The sequence below is a fragment of the Dendrobates tinctorius genome, unplaced genomic scaffold, assembly GCF_039654945.1.
Source record: "Dendrobates tinctorius isolate UK_male_01 unplaced genomic scaffold, ASM3965494v1 ptg000059l, whole genome shotgun sequence".
NCBI classification, from domain to species: Eukaryota; Metazoa; Chordata; class Amphibia; order Anura; family Dendrobatidae; genus Dendrobates; species Dendrobates tinctorius.
This window is the reverse complement of record NW_027361727.1, coordinates 22,599,309-22,622,056: the sequence shown is the minus strand read 5'-3', so window position 1 is coordinate 22,622,056 and position 22,748 is coordinate 22,599,309. Positions and strand designations below refer to the sequence as shown.

Below are 22,748 nucleotides of genomic sequence, written 5' to 3'. Positions count from 1 at the left end.
TGTCTGTGGTGAGTTGGGGTTGTCGGTGTGCCTTTAGTGAGGCTCCGGTGTTTTCCACCTCTCCTCAGTCGCATGATGTTCCTGATTATTTGGCGGACTTTTATGATGTATTTAGTGAGAATGAGTCTGCGTCTCTGCCTCCTCATAGGAGTTATGACTGTGCAATTGAACTGAGCCCGGGGTGTAAATTTCCCAAGGGTCGGCTCTTCAATTTATCTGTACCCGAGCACGAGGCTATGCGATCCTATATTAAGGAGGCTTTGGAGAAGGGTCATATTAGACCATCCTCGTCACCCTTAGGTGCCGGGTTTTTTTTTGTAGCCAAAAAGGATGGATCATTAAGACCTTGTATTGATTAGCGTGCCCTCAACAAAATTACTGTTAAATATCAGTATCCGTTACCCCTGATTTCTGATCTATTCTCCAGAGTTAAAGGTGCTTGCTGGTTTACCAAGCTTGACCTCAGGGGGGCGTATAATCTTATTCGCATTAAGCATGGGGATGAATGGAAGACGGCGTTTAATACTCCGGAGGGACATTTTGAGTACCTGGTGATGCCTTTTGGGCTCACTAATGCCCCTTCTGTCTTCCAGTGTTTCATGAACGATATTTTGTCGATACATTTTTGATTATCTATCTGGATGATATTTTGATCTTCTCCAAGGATTGGGATTCTCATGTGGAACATATTCGGACTGTGTTCCGGATCTTGAGGGAGAATTCCCTGTATGTCAAATGATCTAAATGCCTTTTTGGAGTACAGAGGATTTCTTTTTTGGGATTTATTTTGTCCCCGTCAACTACTGAAATGGACCCGGCCAAGGTACAGGCCATTTACGATTGGGTTCAACCCACTTCTTTGAAGGCCCTCCAGAAGTTTTTGGGTTTTGCTAATTTTTATCGGAAATTTATAGCAAAATTTTCTAGTATTGCCAAGCCATTGACTGATTTGACTAAGAAGGGTGCTGATGTGTTAAATTGGTCTCCGGAGGCTGTTTCTTCCTTTCAGGAGCTGAAGCGAAGATTCACCTCCTCCCCGGTTTTGCGGCAACCTGATGTCTCAATTCCGTTCCAGGTAGAGGTGGATGCTTCTGAGATTGGTGCAGGAGCTGTTTTGTCCCAAAAGGATCCTGTAACATCTAAAATGAATCCCTGTGCTTTCTTTTCCCGAAAGTTCTCTCCATCTGAACGTAACTATGATGTGGGGAATCGGGAACTGTTGGCCATGAAATGGGCATTTGAGGAGTGGAGACATTGGTTGGAGGGAGCTAAGCATCAAGTCGTGGTCCTCACTGACCACAAGAATTTGATTTACCTAGAGACGGCTAAGCGCTTGAACCCTAGACAGGCTAGGTGGGCCTTGGTTTTTACACGTTTTGATTTTGTGGTTTCTTTTCTTCCTGGAACTAAGAATGTCAAGGCAGACGCCCTCTCTAGGAGCTTCTTTGCTGATTCTCCTGTGGTGACCAAGCCTGCTACCATCTTAGGCGAAGGGGTAGTTCTTTCTGCCATCTCGCCCGATTTGAGACGTGCTCTGGAAGAGTTCCAGGAGGACAAACCTGAGCATTGTCCCAGTGGAAAGTTGTATGTTCCTGACCAGTGGAAGAAGAGAGTGATGTCTGAAGTTCATTGCTCTGTTTTGGCTGGTCATCCAGGTATTTTTGGTACTAGAGATCTGGTGAGTCGGTCTTTTTGGTGGCCCTCCTTGTCTCGTGATGTCAGGAATTTTGTGCAGTCCTGTGGGACGTGCTCCCGGTCTAAATCGTGTTCTCGCTCTAGTGGGTTGTTGATGCCTTTGTCTGTCCCCAAGAGGCCATGGACCCATATTTCAATGGATTTCATCTCTGATATGCCTGTCTCTCAAAGGATGACTGTTATTTGGGTGATTTGTGATAGGTTCTCTAAGATGGTTCATCTTGTACCACTCCCTAAGTTGCCGTCTTCCTCTGAGTTGGTGCCGCTGTTTTTACAACAGGTGGTTCGCTTGCACGGGATTCCTGAGAACATTGTATCTGACAGAGGAGTCCAGTTTGTGTCTAGATTTTGGAGAACTTTCTGTTCCAAGCTGGGAATTCAGTTGTCCTTCTCCTCTGCTTTTCACCCTCAGACCAATGGGCAGACAGAGAGAACAAACCAGACCTTGGAGTCATATTTGAGATGTTTTATTTCTGCTGATCAGGATGATTGGGTTTCATTTTTGCCCTTGGCCGAATTTGCTTTAAATAATAGAGCTAGTTCTGCCACTTTGATGTCACCTTTTTTTTTGTAACTTTGGGTTTCATAATCGATTTTCTTCAGGGCAGGTGGAGCCCTCTGCCTGCCCAGGTGTTGACACTGTGGTGGAGAGAATGCACCAGATCTGGGACCAAGTGGTGGATAAGTTATCTCTCTCCCAGGAAAAGGCCCAGCGGTTTTCCAACCGACATAGGACCATTGGTCCCCAGTTTAAGGTTGGTGATATGGTGTGGTTATCATCAAAAAATATTGCTATGAAGGTGGCTTCTCCTAGGTTTAAGCCTAGATTTATTGGACCTTACAAGATTTTGGAGATTATTAATCCGGTCTCTTTTCGTTTGGCTCTTCCTGTCACATTTAAAATCCATAATGTGTTCCATAAATCTTTGTTGAAGAGGTTTGTTGAACCTGTTGTTCCGGGGGTGGCACCTCCAGACCCTGTATTGGTTGAAGGTAACATGGAATATGAGGTACAGAAAGTACTGGATTCCCATCTGGCTAGACGGAGACTCCAGTATTTGGTTAAGTGGAAGGGTTATGGTCAGGAGGATAATTCCTGGGTCTCTGCCTCTGATATTAATGCCAAAAGATTGGTGCGTGCCTTTCATCGGGCTCACCCGGATCGCCCTGGTGGCGTGGTTGAGGGTTCGGTGACCCCTCCTCAAGGGGGAGGTACTGTTGTGAGTTCATTTTCCCCTTCACTACTGAGGCCCGAGGAACTCCCTCTTCTGGTAAAGAAAGGTAGTGAGCCTGATTATCAAACACCTGAGTCTGATGATGATGACTGGCTGAGTGGAGTTACTGACTGGATATAAGGCTGCCGACGCCCTTCTGCCCTGCGGGTGATTTCTCTGTGGGATCCTTGGAGACCAGTCTTAATTCCTGCTCTTCTAAAGCTAAGTTTTCTGCTCGGCTTTTTGCATTCTTGCTTTGACTTTGTTTTGCTTTGTTTTTCTGGATTTCTGCCATTCCCTGCTGGGGTGTGCTGAATTCCTTTAGCTCTGTCTTCTGAAAATACCTGAGTGCTGATTTAATTTTTGAAGCCTAGCTGCTTCAGGGTCTTTTTCATATCAGCTTGTTGGCTTATGTCTTTGATAGGGTTTTGGCAGATTGCAGACAGCAACCTTCCTTTCCTGTTCTGTTTAGTTAGCTTGGCCCCCGTCTTTGCTCAGTCTATCTTTCTATCTGTGTGAGTGTTTTTTCATCTTGCTTCACCGTCATTATATGTTGGGGGCTGCCTTTTACTTTGGGGTCTGCTCTGGGGCAGTTTAGATTTCCTTTTCTGTCTTTAGGCTATTTAGCGCTCCGGCTGTGATCGAGGGGTCTAGGGCATCGTAGGAACCCCCACGGCTACTGCTAGTTGTGTTGATAGGTTCAAGGGTCTGCAATCTGATAGTTGCCAACTTCTCTGGTTTTCTGGACGTAGCTTCTATTTTTGTGTCTGCCTCCTACGGTGACTCAATCATAACAGGATCCCCGGTATGGAAGTTAGGGCAAATCCACTCAGTGCTCTGGTTCTGACCCAAGTCCCCTCTTAAAGGGATCTCCAGTACGGAAGTGAGGGAAAATCCACTTTGCGCTTTGGTACTGACCCCAGGCCTCTCTTAAAGGGATCTCCGGTATGGAAGTTAGGAGCATTCCACTCAGTAATCTGGTTCTGACTCCAGGCTTACGGGATGATGTGGGATATTAGAAGTAGTGGTCCGGTGGCTCTGGCTGACGGGATGATGTGGGATATTAGGGGTAGTGGTCCGGTGGCTCTGGCTGATGGGACGATGTGGGATATTATGGGTAGTAGTCCAGTAGCTCTGGCTGACGGGATGATGTGGGATATTAGGGGTAGTAGTCCGGTGGCTCTGGCTGACGGGATGATGTGGGATATTAGTGGTAGTAGTCCGGTGGCTCTGGCTGATGGGATGATGTGGGATATTAGGGGTAGTAGTTCGGTGGCTCTGGCTGACGGGATGATGTGGGATATTAGGGGTAGTAGTCCAGTAGCTCTGGCTGACGGGATGATGTGGGATATTAGGGGTAGTAGTCCAGTAGCTCTGGCTGACGGGATGATGTGGGATATTATGGGTAGTAGTCCGGTGGCTCTGGCTGACGGGATGATGTGGGATATTATGGGTAGTAGTCCAGTGGCTCTGGCTGACGGGATGATGTGGGATATTAGGGGTAGCAGTCTGGTAGCTCTGGCTGACGGGATGATGTGGGATATTAGGGGTAGTAGTCCGGTAGCTCTGGCAATGATGTGGGATATTATAGTAAATGTGGCTATGCGGGCTACACTCAGCTTTACATACATAGATATAATCATTATAATTTGTTATAACCGCAGTTAGTTACTATACCCGGGCAGCGCCGGGCTCTTCAGCTAGTTATAGGTGTAGGCAATATGAAAATCACACCTGAAGCTAGATAAAAAGGGGAGAAGTTGACTCAATCTTAGCATTGTGTGTCTGTGTGTGCCACACGAAACATGGAGAACAGAAGGAGAAGAAGACAACTGTCTGAGGACTTGACACACAAAATTGTTGAACGATATCAACAATCTCAAAGGTTACAAGTTCATCTCCAGTGGTTCTGATTTTCATTTGTCCACGATGTGCAACAGAATCAAGAAGTTTACAACCAGTGGCACTGTAGCTAATCTCCCTGGATGTGGACGGCAGAGAAAAATTGATGTAAGGTTGCAAATCTGGGTAGTACAGATGGTGTATACGCAGCCCCAATTAAGTTCCAAAGAAATTCAAGCTGTCCTGCAGGCTCAGGGTGTATCAGTGTCAGGGTGAACGATCTATCAACATGTGAATGAAATGCTATGGCAGGAGACCCAGAACGATCCCACTGCTGACACTGAGACATAAAGCTAGACTGCAGTCTGCCAAAATGTATGTAAGCCAAAATTCATCTGGGAAAGAACCTTGTGGGCAGATGAGACCAAGATAGAGTTTTTTTTTAGCAAAGAACATCATTCTACTGTCTACCAAAAACAGACTGAGGCCTACAAAGAAAATAACTCAGTACCTACAGTCAAACAGAGTGGAGGTTCAAAGATGCTTTGGGGTTGTTTTGCTGCCTCTGCCACTCGGTGCCTTGACTGTGTGCAAGGCTTCATGAAATCTGAAGACTACCAACAGATTTTGGGTGGCAGTGTAGTGCACAGTGTCAGAAAGTTAAGTTTGCTTCCTAAGTCATGGGTCTTCCAGCAGGACAATGACCCCAAACATACTGTACATCAAGAAGCCCCCAGAAATGGATGGAAACAAAGCGCTGGAGACTTCTGAAGTGGCAGCAATGTGTCCACATCTAACTCCCATTGAACATCTATGGAGCGATCTTAAAATTGCTGTTGGGAGAAGGCACTTTCACATATGAGAGACCTGGAGCAGTCTGCAAAAGAAGAGGGTTGTAAAATCCCAGCTGAGAAATATAAGAAGCTAACTGATTGATTGCAGTTATTTATTCCAAAGGGTGTGGAACCAAATATTAACTTAAGAGGGCCAACAATTTTGTCCGGCCCGTTTTTGGGTTTTTGTGTGAAATTATGTCCAATTTGCCTTTTTTAATCTCTTTTTGTGTTGTCTCAATACACACAAAGGAAATAAACATGTGTATAACAAAACAAATGTACGGTAATTGCAATCATTTTCTGGGAGAAATACTTCATTTTCTGGAATAATTTCAAAAGGGCCAACACTTTTGGCTATGACTGTATATAGCCCCCATCCTGGTATATGTCCCCAGTTCTGTTGCTGTTCTTTAATGCATAGAAAAAAGTAAACCATTATACTCACCTTCCCTCCGCTCTCCCGCCGTAGTCTTCTGAAGCTGGAAGCTAACTTCAGCGTGCAAGCGGTGGGCAGCGAATGACATCAATGCCTTGTGCTCCCAGTAACGTGCACACTGATGTCAGCTGCTAGCCTTTAATTGGCTGGCAGTATGTATTACTGTGCATGGACCCAACGGGTCTCTGTGCCGCAATACACTTCAGCTGAATGTGTGCTCAAGGATGCACATCCAGTTGAAGTTTGTACAAGCATCAGCAGACCGCTCACCTGTACGGGCTCAGATGCGACAGTGGTCATTACACCCCTGATATCAAACTATTCACATATTTCCAGGAGGAAAAACAGAAGAATTGCAAAATGCAGCATTTATTATATTATCATGAGGATACACACTGTCCGCTACTATTGCAATGCCTCCTATTAAGGGTTCAACTTACACCAAAAATCCACCTGTTGGAGACTTTTCGACATTGCAGCGTCCCTCTTGTCCTTTAGCCTTTTGGGCTCCAAGTCCATGCAGCGTGAATTGGACCCTGCAGAGCTGAACAGAACAAATTAAATGAAGCATCGGCATTTGATTTTTTTCTTTTTTCCCATTTTTAAATTTTTCTTTCCAGTTTTGGTCATCAATCATCAAGTCGCTAGAATGGGGTTGCACTATGGATATACAGTGACAGGTCTGACAGCTGAGGCCCTCATTTTATAAGACAACAGGAACAATCTTGCCTATTGTGTTCAAGTGAATAGGCTGAGCTGCAGTACCAGAAATGGCACACTGAGAGGGGGGCGCTGTGCCTGACAACAGGAAGGGATGACATAACTGCACTTGGGGACCTCTCAGCAAGTGGACTGCTGGGCAAGTGCAGAAGTGGCCCCTATGTAAATCCCCGGGGCATCCGCATGCTACATGATGCCACTAGTCCTGCAGAGACTGTGGCTTAGCGTTGTCATTGTTCATCACGTGTAGAGTTTTAGAATGTGGCCATTAGATGGCAGTCTTGTACCGCAGACTCCAAGGTGCGCGGGACTCGGAATGATCGTCTGGTGTTATGTAACTACAGTTGACAGCCCACGTAATAAAAAGTTATGCAGCCGGCATATCGAGGAGCTGGAACTAGCGGAGCCGGTACTCTGCAGCCCTATGTGCAATGAATGGAGCGGGAGGTTGAGCATCCACACTTGCACCACAATCAGGCCGCACTCTGTAGAGCCCCGCTTTTGGGATCACTGGGTGCCCGGCAATCAATGAGTTATCTTGTATCTAATGGTTAAGGAATATCTTTCAATTGCGGTGAGACCCCTTTATGTACGGATGATCGGATGAGGTTTGGGGTCCTGACACCTGGACCCCAATAAGGGGTAGAATACCTGTGATGTACGAGCTCATGCGACCTGATTCATTAATACTTTTGCACCTTTATTGTCTAGGTTTTAGTGTTTTTCACCTGTTTTCTAACAGGCACGTCTGTCATTTTTTTTGGAACAAAAGTTATGACGTGTGATTGTTTTGTGCTAAAAAATTTGAAGAAAAAAATCATAAAGATAAAGAACATTTTTGATTTTGGGTAAAATTCATGCACCGTTTTGAAGAATTTTTAATGAATATCACAAGGTAAAAAAAAAAGAAAAATTACTTTTGCAAATGATGAATGGGGCCCACAGACTTTCTGCTGAGCCCGTCCACCTTTTGATGGCCTCAGTCTGGCCTATAGACACGTTTAGCGTGCAGGTCAGGCGTTTTCCTGGCATACACGGTAAACGTTGGGCACGAAATATAATGGCGGCTTTAGACCGGATGTATTTTTTATCGGACTCACCATTGTTTGTTGTAATTCCTCTCTTCCACTGTTGATCCCAATTCTGTCTTCACCCTCGTCAGCTCCCCTAGACTGGGGCTATACGCCACCCGGCATTCCTTGCCACTCTCGCTCATGATGTCCTATAACAAAAGATACAGACACGTCAGCTTCGTCCATGTTCTTGCCCCCTTTGGTCTGACGGACCATTGCTCGGTTTTCAGAGGCCGATGGTGGTTTTTACACACACACAGGTTGCAATGAGCCAGACATGGAGAGGAGGGGGATGTTAGCGCTGGTATGTGACATGTTGCGGCGCCGCCCGTGTCTTATTCTTACAACGCTCAGGAATGCAGCTTCCAACCTCTCTACCTGCGAACAGTTCTCAACTTGTCCTCCTGCGGATCTATGCCCCCTTACATTGGCACCAGGTGACCCCGCTGCCAAGTTCACTCCTGTGCAAATAATTACAAGAAATGGAATTACAATTCACCAGTGCCTCTCTTTTCGTCGGAGAGGAGTCCATGTATCTGGCGCACGCTACGCACGTCTCATCTGTGCCACCTGCGGGTGCATCTTGTGGCACAAATTGGTTCATGTAAAATTGGTGACAATTAGTCGTGCTCGAAAAATATGTTCGAGTCCCTGCGGCTGCATGTCTCACGGCTGTTCGACACTTGCAGGGCAGGGATTGCCTATTTGTTAGGCAATCCCTGCATGTGTTGTGGCTGTCGACCAGCCGCGAGACATGCAGCTGCGGGGACTCAAAACATATTATTCAAGCACGCCCCAAGACACTCCGTAAGTACATGAGCATGCTCGAATAACACCTTATCCAAACTCGTTTGCTCCTCACTAGTAGTAGAAATTTCTAGTGCTGCTATGATTCTACCTAAATCACCGCAGGTCAGGAGACACACAATCTCACCTCTCCTGCCTCGAAACACCTTCGTGGCACATTTATGAGACGGGCTCAGGAGCTGAGACTGCATCCTTCATGGCATATAATGGCTATATAACCTACCCGAACAGTAGCGAGCGGAGCTGAGCTCTGCTGCCATTAATCCCTTAAAGGCTGCCATCAATCTCTAACAGTGGCATCTAAAAAGGCTTTGAAAGCAATTTTTGAAGTGATTACAGGGTGCTGATGCCCCTCATTTCTGTCCTCTATGGCATCTAGTGTGGCTGGCCTTTGTAGGAAACAGTGATTTTGACCATTTACTGCAGTATTGTGGGATTGCAGTAAATCTAAGCGATCAATCACAGGTTCAAGGTCCCTAAGGTGAATAAAAAATAAAGTAAAAAAAAAAGTCAATATAAATTAAAATTTGACTCACACTTTCACGTCCCATTAAAAAAAAAAATAATAAAAAAACATTTGTCTTATCGCTCTGTCTATAAAAGTGCTATCAAAATATAAAATCAATTTGATCAGTAAACGCTGTAATAAGAAAAAAGGTCACAATGAACGACCCTTTTTTTTCGCTGCAATTTTACTGCACTTGGAATTTTTTTTTTTTTTGCTTTTCATGACGATTACATGGTAAAATGAACGGCGCTATTCAAAACTACAACTCCTCCCGCAATAACCAAGACCTTGTACGGCGGATAAGGATGTAAAGAATAGTAAAATTATGGTTCTTGGAAGAAGGGGAGGAAAAAATAGGGTGCAAAAATGGAAAGTCGCCCGGTCGGGAAGAGAGGATGGGACTTTCAAGAAGTTTCTTCTTATGTTGGCTTGTTTCCATGGCAACAGTAAAACTTATATGTAGCTGCCAGGACAACCCCCATATGTATTGTCCACAGAGACATGACTGGGGGAGGAGAAATGCAGAGGGTGGGCACAAGGAAGCGCTCTCATTGGCTGGTCACCATTCTCTGCTGGCCCTCGATCAGTGAAGCCCCCCGTACTGGAGCACCACATGCTGGGATGGGCCCTTATCTAGGTTTCACTGTATTTTCTATGCTGGCCACACAAAGGGCCCTAAGCCTGGGTCCTACAAAGAGGGCCCCTTTATACAGCACGACGCTTATCGGGCCTCATTCACCATAGCAACTAGAGCTCAGCTTTCATTTTACCATAGCAACCAATCAGGACTCAGCTTTCATTTCACAAAACAGAAAACAGCTTCCATTTGACCAATCAGAAAACGGCTGCCTTTTCATCAGAGAAACCAATCGGAGCTCAGCTTCCATTTTACCAATCGGTGCTCAGTTTCCAATACACCAGAGCAATCAGTCGGAGCTCAGCTTTCGCTTTACCTCAGCACTATAAGCCTCCTTCCTCCGTGAGTACAATATGGCGTCGTACAACACGCGACGCTCCTGTTAGGCAATATCTGGACCGTCCCCTCCCATATAAAAAGCAGTTTGGGGCAGTAGTGACGTAACACAGGATCTGCGGCCTAGGCCGGTGTTCGGACACCTCGGACATGTCGCCGTGTAGTGAAATGACTTCATCGGATGCCATCGAGGGTAAAGGAGTGGGATAAAGTGAAGCCACTGGATGTGGTGATGGACGGACGCTTGGACTCCCAGCATCGCCTGCAATGGGCGTCTACGTCACCCTCTCAGGGCCACCTCGCTCATGTCACTAGATCGATCTCTGGTTCACAGGCCGAGGCCGCCTCACCAAACCGTCCACAAGGGTTTTCCTGTTGTGGAACACAAAAAAAAACCCACTTCCCCTGTGACTTCTGCAGGGCTCACCACAGGACACTCGGTGCCCGCTGAGCGCTCACTTCCCTTTTTGTCAGGATTAGAGGTGAGCAGACGTCGGTTTTTTATAACCTTCTATTCAACAAATGTTCCATTTTCTACATCTACAAAAGCTGAGGAACTTATTAAGTGACAGAGGATCACCCCTTTAAATAAGACCCGTCCCCAGGTCTTAAGGGGCTACTTCTTCCTCTTATTTTATTCCCGCTGCTCCCTTGAATTTTCCACGATTTTCTTTTTTTAAATCCAACATACGGTGTCTGAGATTTGTTGCTACTTTTTATTGTCTTTATAGGGGGGCATGGCACACAGGGTAATAATGCAGAGCGCTCCCAAAAACACGCCCCTGAGGATCCCGTCCGCCACTCCCACTTGGTAAAGACCATAAGAATGAGAACGAAATAAAAAGCATCTTATCCCTGGAACTACATGGCAGATTTACAGGGAACCTGTCACCAGTTTCTTCATGTCAGAATTAAGACTAGCACCTTAAGCAGTGCCTGCGCTGCATTCGATAAAGGGGTAAATAACCCCCTGACTCCCCCTGTATGCCCCCCAAAAACCTTTTGAAACTTTCCCGCGCTTTATGTAAATCCTGCATCTCCAGTCCAATAGGCGTCCTTGCTGAGAAGTCTATCCCTACTGGTCGCCGTCCTCCTGCTTTGACACGTGGACGAAACCTCTCGCGCCTGCGCAGAGACATCGCCGGCTCGCGCCTGTACACCTTGCTCTGCCCTGCTGCAGGCACAGCCTAAAACATAAGGGCGCATGCATGCCAAGCCTAAAGCATAAGGGCGCATGCAGGCAAAGCCTGAAACATAAGGGTACATGTGCCATACTGCCGACAGAGCCAAAATCAAAACTGCACATGCGCCTACTACTGCAGACAAAGCCTAAATCATAAGTGCGCATGCAACCTCTGGTCCAGTTATGGCAGTGCAGCCTGGCCAGCAGCAAAAGACTCCAGAGTCTAAGTCCTTCCTTCGGTCCACTGAGCATGCTCATGAGACAATCTCCCATTGGGGATCGGGAGTCACATGCTCTGGTCTTTCTCCAGTTCTGATTGGTCCATCTGGAGGATCAGGAAGGTCCCGGAAGGGCACGGCTATAATAGACTCGCATGGCCGCCCCTCCATGCGCTATGATAGACTCTGAGGCTATAATACTTAGTGTATGTGTGATGATGGATGAATGAGCCTGGCGACTGACGCATTATAATTCCCCCCCCTTGGATATTACGCATGTGTTAGGGTTAGGAATTGGAGTCAGCACAGCAGCTCTGACACTGCATAGCGCCGCAGTGTTCCTCATCGTCTTCCTCTTGCGCCTTGGGCGTCGGCCAGTACAGGCCTTCTGGACCACCGCAGCGTCCGCCTAAGTAACGCCGTGCGCCTCAGGAGCGCTTTCCAGCTCAGTTGATAGGCTGGTTAGTGGCGTCCGTCAGGGCGGACAGTGCACCCGTACTAAGTGGTGGTTCACACTACCGTGACCTGTGACGCTAACAGGTTGCGGTTGTTCGCCAGCTGGCACGCACCTCGTGAAGTAACGGGGTTCGTGCCTGTTCGCACCGGGTTAGTGTTTCCCACCGGTGTCCGGCTCTCTCCTACACGACGTCTCCCCATTGTTTTAGCTGCAGTTGGTCACCTCTGCACGGTGGGCCCTGGGCTGCGAACGCACCTTATATATTATTTCATCTTTATTATTTGGTGCGTTCCGCCAGCCCGTAACAATTACTACTTGATTGCTGATACGAGGCTGTTATTACACTCCGTCCGATAGGAGGCGAGCTGCACTGTGTGTACAGAGCCGTGCTATTCTGGTCTGTCCACTGTCATCCAGCTATTGCAGAAGAATAAATCAGCTGATTGGGGGGGACACCACATCAGCCCCCCATAGATCTGATATCGAAGACCTGATATTGTCCAGTACTGGACAACCCTTTTAAAGGGCCAGTTTATGCTCTTATTTTATTCCCCTAAGTATTTCAGATTTTTTTTCATTCGCAATAATTACATTACAAAGATATGGGCCTTTTTTATTTTAGGATAATTTTTAAGGACTTTTACAAGGGGGGTGTTCCAGAGCCGCCTAACGAGACGCTCCCCCCAGAGAATCTGTGAACCAAACCCCCTTGCAAAAGCTACAAAAATTAGCACCAAATACAAAGGCTCCTATCTTTGGAAATATACGGCGGTTAATGTAAAAGAAAACCTCAAGTGAGCAGCGGGAATAAAAGAACAGCAAAAACTGGACAGTCAGGACCTGGTGACAGCTCCTCTAAGACCTACTCACTAGTGTCAGAAATGTACCATTTAAAGGGGTATTCTCATCTCCAAGATCCTATCCCAATATGCAGGAGGTGTAAGAATAATATCAGAATATATTAGAAATATAGTATAGTTCTTCTGATTATCTGTGTCGCTTACCCAATGTGCAGGGAATGGAACTAGCTTAGGTATCCATGGTTATGACCACTGACAATTATCTGTCACTATGAGTGGTCATAACCATTGCTACTGCAATGCTTATCAGAAGAACTATACTACATTTCTAATTGCTAATACTATTATTATTACACCTACCATATATTGGGATAGGATTTTGGACATGGGAATACCCCTTTATCTTTTAGTCCATGCAGGGGATTTGGAGCTCTGTACTAGGAAAGCAAATAACTGAGCCTCATAGATATCGCTTATGAAACATAACAATACAATTTTGGATAGTATTAGATATATAAAAAGTTTGTGCCCGATAATGAACATTCACTGTATGACAGATTTATACACATAGCGTATGACATGTAATAATTCCTATTCTAACTAGATTAATAAGGCTGAAGAATGATGGCCGACAGGGAAGCGAGGGCACCCCGCTACATGATCAATGTGGGAGGCCCGGCAGCCACTTTCTCACATCAGCTTTAACCCCATATAATGCTACATCTGGTATTGAGACTTTATTCTGCATACGCACCAGCCAAGAGAAGAATCCCGATGACTGGTCCTGGGACGAGATCTTCCCCTCGTATGGCCCGTACATCTGCCCTTTGGGTATGACATCATTCACACAGCGCACTTCACTCTCCCCGGTGTCGTCCTTCACCACCTCGATCCCACATGGAGCTGTTAGCGCTGCCCGATCCGGTATGCTGAGGGGAACATGTGTGTCCGGCACCAGGACCGGGGGTCCATGACTTGGACACTCATCGACAAAGTGTTCCTGGCAAAGTTCACAGACTGGAGTGGGAAAGAAAAGGACTGAAATGAGCTTATGACCCCAATAGTGACTGCTGACCGCTACCATTCATTACAGTATAACTCAGCTTTCTAATACATTTTCTGTACCAATCTCAATTTCATGATCTCTGCTGGTTTCATTAAACGGTAATCTGAGTGTTCCCTCTTTTGTGATAAAAGCACAAGTTAGTACAGATTTCTATGCTCTGTTTAATAAAATTTTCATTACAAGCAATTTTACGGAATCTCTGCCTCAACTTTTTTAGCTTAAATTGGTTGTTTAGTTCAGAAGACCCATTTCCATCCACCTTCCGAGGAGTTTATAGAGGGGGGTCCTGTATTCAGGGTACAGTGATTCCCTCTCTGTATGACTGACAACCCACTGATGTGAATGACAACGGTGTAATGCTACACTTCCCCTGAGGTGGCGCTGCAGGGAAATTACCCCACAAACTACAGTTATTTCTGGGGCTGTCATCAGGAGGACACCTCGTGTTATCTTTATTGTCATGGGACCCTTCTCAAAAAGTAGTGAGTCAAATCTCCCAAGGAGCTGAGCACTCTGAAGCTTGTCACTGGTGGGCAGAAAGTGACTGTCCAATGCCACCAAAAATTATGAAAACTCATTTTAGAATCTGCTGAAATGCTAGATTTAGAAAAATGCTTAATATTCACATATAACACCATGTGCACAGAGTCATATTTATATGAGAACTCCACATTGTACTATTCCAATTTAGCGTTCCCGTTCCCTTTGTCATTCGGGTGTCTACCTACACACATTATAAATCTCTATATCTCTATATATAAAACTGAATGTGTGTGTGTGTGTGTGTGTATCATCAACCAATCACAAAGCATCTTTCATTTCACCAGAGCTGTTCAAAAGAAGCGGAGCTGTGATGTGTTGCTATGAGCAACAGTTTTCCTTGCAACCAATCACTAAGCATCTCTCATTTCACCAGAGCTGGTTAAAAGAAGCTGAGCTGTGATTGGTTGCTATGAGCACGTTTTCCTACTTGACAACACCTCAGCAGACACTGACATGGTGGGAGAAATCTAGCATCCCTGGGAACATAAGCTCCCAGCCATTGTCTGCCCCCTGAAAGGAGCAGAGAGCACATGACAGAAATGAATCCCCCCTCCCGTGCCCATATTCCCATCACACATCCTCTATCCTATAGGCACATCTTCCCTCTTAAAGGGATCATTGGTAGAGCAAATTCATCCAGCGCTTTGGTTTTGACCCCAGGCCTCTCTTAAAGGGATCATCGGTATGTAAGTTAGGACCGTTCCACTCAGCTCTGTGGTTCAAACCCCAGGGTCTCTTAAAGAGATCATTGGTATGGAAGTGTGGGCAAATCCACACTGCGTATTGTTACTGACCCCAGGCCTTTCTTAAAGGAATCCCCAGTATGGAAGTCAGGGCAATTGCCTTCAAATGCTCTGGTACTGACCCCCGGCTCTCTTAAAGGGATCTCCTGTATGGAAGTTAGGGTAAATCCCTCAGCGCTCTGATTCTGACCCCAGGGTTCTATTAAAAGGATCATTGGTATGGAAGTCAGGACCGTTCCATTCAGCATTCTGGTTCTGACCCCAGGCTGATGGGACGATGTGGGATATTAGGGGTAGTAGTCCAGTGGCTCTGGCTGACGGAATGATGTGGGATATTAGGAGTAGTAGTCCGGCGGCTGTGATGGGATGATGTGGGATATTAGTGGTAGTTGTTCGGTTGCTCTGGCTGACGGGATGATGTGGGATATTAGGGGTATTAGTCCAGCGGCTGTGATGGAATGATGTGGGATATTAGGGGTAGGCCGGTAACTCTAGCTGACGGGACGATGTGGGATATTAGTGGTAGTAGTCCGGTGGCTCTGGCTGATGGGATGTTGTGGGATATTAGGGGTAGTAGTCAGGTGGCTCTGGCTGACGGGACGATGTGGGATATTAGGGGTAGTAGTCCAGTGGCTCTGGCTAACGGGATGATGTGGGATATTATAGTGAATGTGGCTATGAGGAATGGGCGGGGCTATACACTAAGCTTTATAAATATATATATACAGTGGGGCAAAAAAGTATTTAGTCAGTCAGCAATAGTGCAAGTTCCACCACTTAAAAAGATGAGAGGCGTCTGTAATTTACATCATAGGTAGACCTCGACTATGGGAGACAAACTGAGAAAAAAAAATCCAGAAAATCACATTGTCTGTTTTTTTTTCATTTTATTTGCATATTATGGTGGAAAATAAGTATTTGGTCAGAAACAAAATTTCATCTCAATACTTTGTGATATATCCTTTGTTGGCAATGACAGAGGTCAAACGTCTTCTGTAAGTCTTCACAAGGTTGCCACACACTGTTGTTGGTATGTTGGCCCATTCCTCCATGCAGATCTCCTCTAGAGCAGTGATGTTTTTGGCTTTTCGCTTGGCAACACGGACTTTCAACTCCCTCCAAAGGTTTTCTATAGGGTTGAGATCTGGAGACTGGCTAGGCCACTCCAGGACCTTGAAATGCTTCTTACGAAGCCACTCCTTCGTTGCTCTGGCGGTGTGCTTTGGATCATTGTCATGTTGAAAGACCCAGCCACGTTTCATCATCAATGCCCTTGCTGATGGAAGGAGGTTTGCACTCAAAATCTCACGATACATGGCCCAATTCATTCTTTCATGTACCCGGATCAGTCGTCCTGGCCCCTTTGCAGAGAAACAGCCCCAAAGCATGATGTTTCCACCACCATGCTTTACAGCAGGTATGGTGTTTGATGGATGCAACTCAGTATTCTTTTTCCTCCAAACACGACAAGTTGTGTTTCTACCAAACAGTCCCAGTTTGGTTTCATCAGACCATAGGACATTCTCCCAAAACTCCTCTGGATCATCCAAATGCTCTCAAGCAAACTTCAGACGGGCCCGGACATGTACAGGCTTAAGCAGTGGGACACGTCTGGCACTGCAGGATCTGAGTCCATGGTGGCGTAGTGTGTTACTTATGGTAGGCCTTGTTACATTGGTCCCAGCTCTCTGCAGTTCATTCATTAGGTCCCCCCGCGTGGTTCTGGGATTTTTGCTCACCGTTCTTGTGATCATTCTGACCCCACGGGGTGGGATTTTGCGTGGAGCACCAGATCGAGGGAGATTATCAGTGGTCTTGTATGTCTTCCATTTTCTAATTATTGCTCCCACAGTTGATTTCTTCACTCCAAGCTGGTTGGCTATTGCAGATTCAGTCTTCCCAGCCTGGTGCAGGGCTACAATTTTGTTTCTGGTGTCCTTTGACAGCTCTTTGGTCTTCACCATAGTGGAGTTTGGAGTCAGACTGTTTGAGGGTGTGCACAGGTGTCTTTTTATACTGATAACAAGTTTAAACAGGTGCCATTACTACAGGTAATGAGTGGAGGAAAGAGGAGACTCTTAAAGAAGAAGTTACAGGTCTGTGAGAGCCAGAAATCTTGATTGCTTGTTTCTGACCAAATACTTATTTTCCACCATAATATGCAAATAAAATGAAAAAAAAAACAGACAATGTGATTTTCTGGATTTTTTTTTCTCAGTTTGTCTCCCATAGTTGAGGTCTACCTATGATGTAAATTATAGACGCCTCTCATCTTTTTAAGTGGTGGAACTTGCACTATTGCTGACTGACTAAATACTTTTTTGCCCCACTGTGTATATATATATATATATATATATATATATATATATATATATATATATATATATATATATATATATATATATATATATATATTTTGTTATAACTAACCGTAGTTAGTTACTATGCCCAGGCAGCGCCGGGCTCTTCAGCTAGTCTCTATATATAAAAAGGAATGTGTGTGTATCACCAACCAATCACAAAGCATCTTTCATTTCACCAGAGCTGTTCAAAAGAAGCTGAGCTGTGATTGGTTGCTATGAACAACAGTTTTCCTTGCAAACAATCAGTAAGCATCTCTCATTTCAACAGAGCTGGTTAAAAGTAGCTGAGCTGTGATTGGTTGCTATGAGCAACAGTTTTCCCACTTGACAACACCTCAGCAGACACTGACATGGTGGGAGAAATCTAGCATCCCTGGGAACATAAGCTCCCAGCCATTGTCTGCCCCCCTGAAAGGAGCAGAGAGCACATGACAGAAATGAATCCCCCCTCCCGTGCCTATATCCCCATCACACATTCTCCATCCCGTAGGCACATCTTCCCTCTTAAAGGGATCATTGGTATGGAAGTCAGAGCAAATCCATCCAGCGCTTTGGTACTGACCCCAGGGTCTCTTAAAGGGATCATTGGTATGGAATTTAGGGCAAATCCAGTCTGCGCTTTGGTATTGACGTCAGGCCTTTCTTAAAGGGATCTCCGGTATGGAAGTTAGGGCAAATCCACTCAGCGCTCTGGTTCTGACTCCAGGCTGACGGGATGATGTGGGATATTAGTGGTAGTAGTCCGGTGGCTCTGGCTGACGGGATGATGTGGGATATTAGTGGTAGTAGTCCGGTGGCTCTGGCTGACGGCATGATGTGGGATATTAGGGGTAGTAGTCCGGTAGCTCTGGCTGACGGGATGATGTGGGATATTATAGTGAATGTGGCTATGCGGAGTGGGCGGGGCTCTACCCTCAGCTTTATATACAGAGATATAATAATTATAATTTGTTATAACTAACCGTAGTTAGTTACTATGCCCGGGCAACGCCGGGCTCTTCAGCTAGAGATATATATATATATATATATATATATATACACACACACACACACACATATATATATGTCTCTTATCCTGGGTCCCATCCTGGTATATATATATATATATGTTCCCCATCCTGGTATATATGTTTCTTATCCTGGGCCCCGTCCGGGTATATACACTCCCCCCCCATCCTGGTATATATATATATCCCCCATCCTGGCATATATGTCCCCTATCCTGATATACACTCACTGGCCACTTTATTAGGTACACCATGCTAGTAAGGGGTTGGACCCCCTTTTGCCTTCAGAACTGCCTCAATTCTTCGTGGCAGAGATTCAACAAGGTGCTGGAAGCATTCCTCAGAGATTTTGGACCATATTGACATGATGGCATCACACAGTTGGCGCAGATTTGTCGGCTGCACATCCCTGATGCGAATCTCCCGTTCCACCACATCCCAAAGATGCTCTATTGGATTGAGATCTGGTGACTGAGGAGGCCATTTGAGTACAGTAAACTCATTGTCATGTTCAAGAAACCAATCTGAGATGATTCGAGCTTTATGACATGGCGCATTATCCTGCTGAAAGTAGCCATCAGATGTTGGGTACATTGTGGTCATAAAGGGATGGACATGGTCAGCAACAATACTCAGGTAGGCTGTGGCGTTGCAACGATGCTCAATTGGTACCAAGGGGCCCAAAGAGTGCCCAGAAAAAATTCCCCACACCATGACACCACCACCACCAGCCTGAACCGTTGATACAAGGCAGGATGGATCCATGCTTTCATGTTGTTTACGCCAAATTCTGACCCTACCATCCGAATGTCGCAGCAGAAATCGAGACTCATCAGACCAGGCAACGTTTTTCCAATCTTCTACTGTCCAATTTCGATGAGCTTGTGCAAATTGTAGCCTCAGTTTCCTGTTCTTAGCTGAGAGGAGTGGTACCCAGTGTGGTCTTCTGCTGCTGTAGCCCATCTGCCTCAAAGTTCGACGCACTGTGCGTTCAGAGATGCTCTTCTGCCTACCTTGGTTGTAACGGGTGGCAATTTGAGTCACTGTTGCCTTTCTATCAGCTCGAACCAGTCTGCCCATTCTCCTCTGACCTCTGGCATCAACATGGCATTTCCGGCCACAGAACTGCCGCTCACTGGATTTTTTTTCTTTTTCGGACCATTCTCTGTAAACCCTAGAGATGGTTGTGCGTGAAAATCCCAGTAGATCAGCAGTTTCTGAAATTCTCAGACCAGCCCTTCTGGCACCAACAATCATGCCACGTTCAAAGGCACTCAAATCACCTTTCTTCCCCATACTGATGCTCGGTTTGAACTGCAGGAGATTGTCTTGACCATGTCTACATGCCTAAATGCACTGAGTTGCCGCCATGTGATTGGCTGATTAGAAATTAAGTCTTAACACACAGTTGGACAGGTGTACCTAATAAAGTGGCCAGTGAGTGTATATATATTTCCCATCCTGGTATACAGTCATGGCCAAAAGTGTTCCAGAAAAGGAAGTATATCTCCCAGAAAATTATTGCAATTACACATGTTTTGTTATACACATGTTTATTTCCTTTGTGTGTATTGGAAAACACAAAAAAAAAACAGAGGATAAAAAAGGCAAAGTAGACATCATTACACACAGAACCCCAAAATCGGCAAGACGAAATTGTTGGCATCTCTCCAAAATTGTGGGTAAACTTTGTTTCCACCATGTGATGCTTGTTCAAACTTACCTGTGGCAAGTAACAGGTGTGGGCAATATGAAAATCACACCTGAAGCTAGATAAAAAGGGGAGAAGTTGACTCAATCTTAGCCACACGAAACATGGAGAACAGAAGGAGAAGAAGACAACTGTCTGAGGACTTGACACACAAAATTGTTGAACGATATCAACAATCTCAAGGTTACAAGTTCATCTCCAGAGGTTCTGATTTTCATTTGTCCATGATGCGCAACAGAATCAAGAAGTTTACAACCAGTGGCACTGTAGCTAATCTCCTTGGATGTGGACGGCAGAGAAAAATTGATGAAAGGTTGCAAATCAGGATAGTACAGATGGTGTATACGCAGCCCCAATTAAGTTCCAAAGAAATTCAAGCTGTCCTGCAGGCTCAGGGTGTATCAGTGTCAGGGAGAACGATCTATCAACATGTGAATGAAATGAAACGCTATGGCAGGAGACCCAGAAGGATCCCACTGCTGACACTGAGACATAAAGCTAGACTGCAGTCTGCCAAAATGTATGTAAGCCAAAATTCTACTGGAAAAGAACCTTGTGGGCAGATGAGACCAAGATAGAGTTTTTTTTAGCAAAGAACATCATTCTACTGTCTACCAAAAACAGACTGAGGCCTACAAAGAAAATAACACAGTACCTACAGTCAAACATAGTGGATGAAATCTGAAGACTACCAACAGATTTTGGGTGGCAATGTAGTGCCCAGTGTCAGAAAGTTAGGTTTGCTTCCTAGGTCATGGGTCTTCCAGCAGGACAATGACCCCAAACATACTGTACTTCAAGAAGCCCCCAGAAATGGATGGAAACAAAGCGCTGGAAGTGGCAGCAATGTGTCCATATCTAACTCCCATTGAACATCTATGGAGCGATCTTAAAATTGCTGTTGGGAGAAGGCACTTTCACATATGAGAGACCTGGAGCAGTCTGCAAAAGAAGAGGGTTGTAAAATCCCAGCTGAGAAATATAAGAAGCTAACTGATTGATTGCAGTTATTTATTCCAAAGGGTGTGCAACCAAATATTAACTTAAGAGGGACAACAATTTTGTCTGGCCCGTTTTTGGGTTTTTGTGTGAAAATATGTCCAATTTGCCTTTTTTAATCTCTTTTTGTGTTGTCTCAATACACACAAAGGAAATAAACATGTGTATAATAAAACACATGTACGGTAATTGCAATCATTTTCTGGGAGAAATACTTCATTTTCTGGAATAATTTCAAAAGGGCCAACACTTTTGGCCATGACTGTATATAGCCCCCATCCTGGTATATGTCCCCAGTTCTGTTGCTGTTCTTTAATGCATAGAAAAAAGTAAACCATTATACTCACCTTCCCTCCGCTCTCCCGCCGTCGTCTTCTGAAGCTGACAGCTAACTTCAGCGTGCAAGCGGTGGGCAGCGAATGACATCATTGCCATGTGCTCCCAGTAACGTGCACACTGATGTCAGCTGCTAGCCTTTGATTGGCTGGCAGTGTGTATTACTGTGCATGGACCCAACAGGTCTCTGTGCCGCAATACACTTCAGCTGAATGTGTGCTCGAGGATGCACATACAGTTGAAGTTTGTACAAGCATCAGCAGACCCCTCACCTGTACGGGCTCAGATGCGACAGTGGTCGTTACACCCCTGATATCAAACTATTCACATATTTCCAGGAGGAATAACAGAAGAATTGCAAAATGCAGCATTTATTATATTATGATGAGGGTACACACTGTCTGCTACTATTGCAATGCCTCCTATTAAGGGTTCAACTTACACGAAAAATCCACCTGTTGGAGACTTTTCGACATTGCAGCGTCCCTCTTGTCCTTTAGCCTTTTGGGCTCCAAGTCCATGCAGCGTGAATTGGACCCTGCAGAGCTGAACAGAACAAATTAAATGAAGCATCGGCATTTGATTTTTTCTTTTTTCCCCATTTTTCAATTTTTCTTTCCAGTTTTGGCCATAGATCATCAAGTCGTTAGAATGGGGTTGCTCTATGGATATACAGTGACAGGTCTGACAGCTGAGGCCCTCATTTTATAAGACAACAGGAACAATCTTGCCTCTTGTGTTCAAGTGAATAGGCTGAGCTGTAGTACCAGAAATGGCACACTGAGAGGGGGGCGCTGTGCCCGACAACAGGAAAGGATGACAGAACTGCACCTGGAGACCTTTCAGCAAGTGGACTGCTGGGCAAGTGCAAAAGTGGTCCCTATGTAAATCCCCGGGCATCCGCATCCTACATGATGCCACTAGTTCTGCAGAGACTGTGGCTTAGCGTTGTCATTGTTCATCACCTGTAGACTTTTAGAATGTGGCCATTAGATGGCAGTCTTGTACCGCAGACTCCAAGGTGCGCGGGACTCGGAATGATCGTCTGGTGTTATGTAACTACAGTTGACAGCCCACGTAATAAAAAGTTATGCAGCCGGCATATCGAGGAGCTGGAATTAGCGGAGCCGGTACTCTGCAGCCCTATGTGCAATGAATGGAGCGGGAGGTTGAGCATCCACACCTGCACCACAATCAGGCTGCACTCTGCAGAGCCCC

The 22,748-nt window shown here is 45.5% G+C and overlaps 1 protein-coding gene across 8 annotated transcripts in view; it reads right to left on the bottom strand.

Annotated features, from left to right (window-relative positions):
- PRDM11 (PR/SET domain 11) overlaps nt 1-22,748 on the bottom strand; it is an 87,996-nt gene that overhangs the window by 39,794 nt on the left and 25,454 nt on the right. For all 8 annotated transcript variants that reach the window (XM_073578587.1, XM_073578579.1, XM_073578582.1 and 5 more), the window contains 4 exons: nt 21,973-22,076; nt 13,517-13,779; nt 7,844-7,965; nt 6,464-6,567 (listed from right to left, as the gene is read on the bottom strand). In XM_073578587.1, the coding sequence (XP_073434688.1) occupies nt 6,464-6,567; nt 7,844-7,965; nt 13,517-13,779; nt 21,973-22,076 (593 nt within the window). The remainder of the gene's footprint in view (nt 1-6,463; nt 6,568-7,843; nt 7,966-13,516; nt 13,780-21,972; nt 22,077-22,748) is intronic.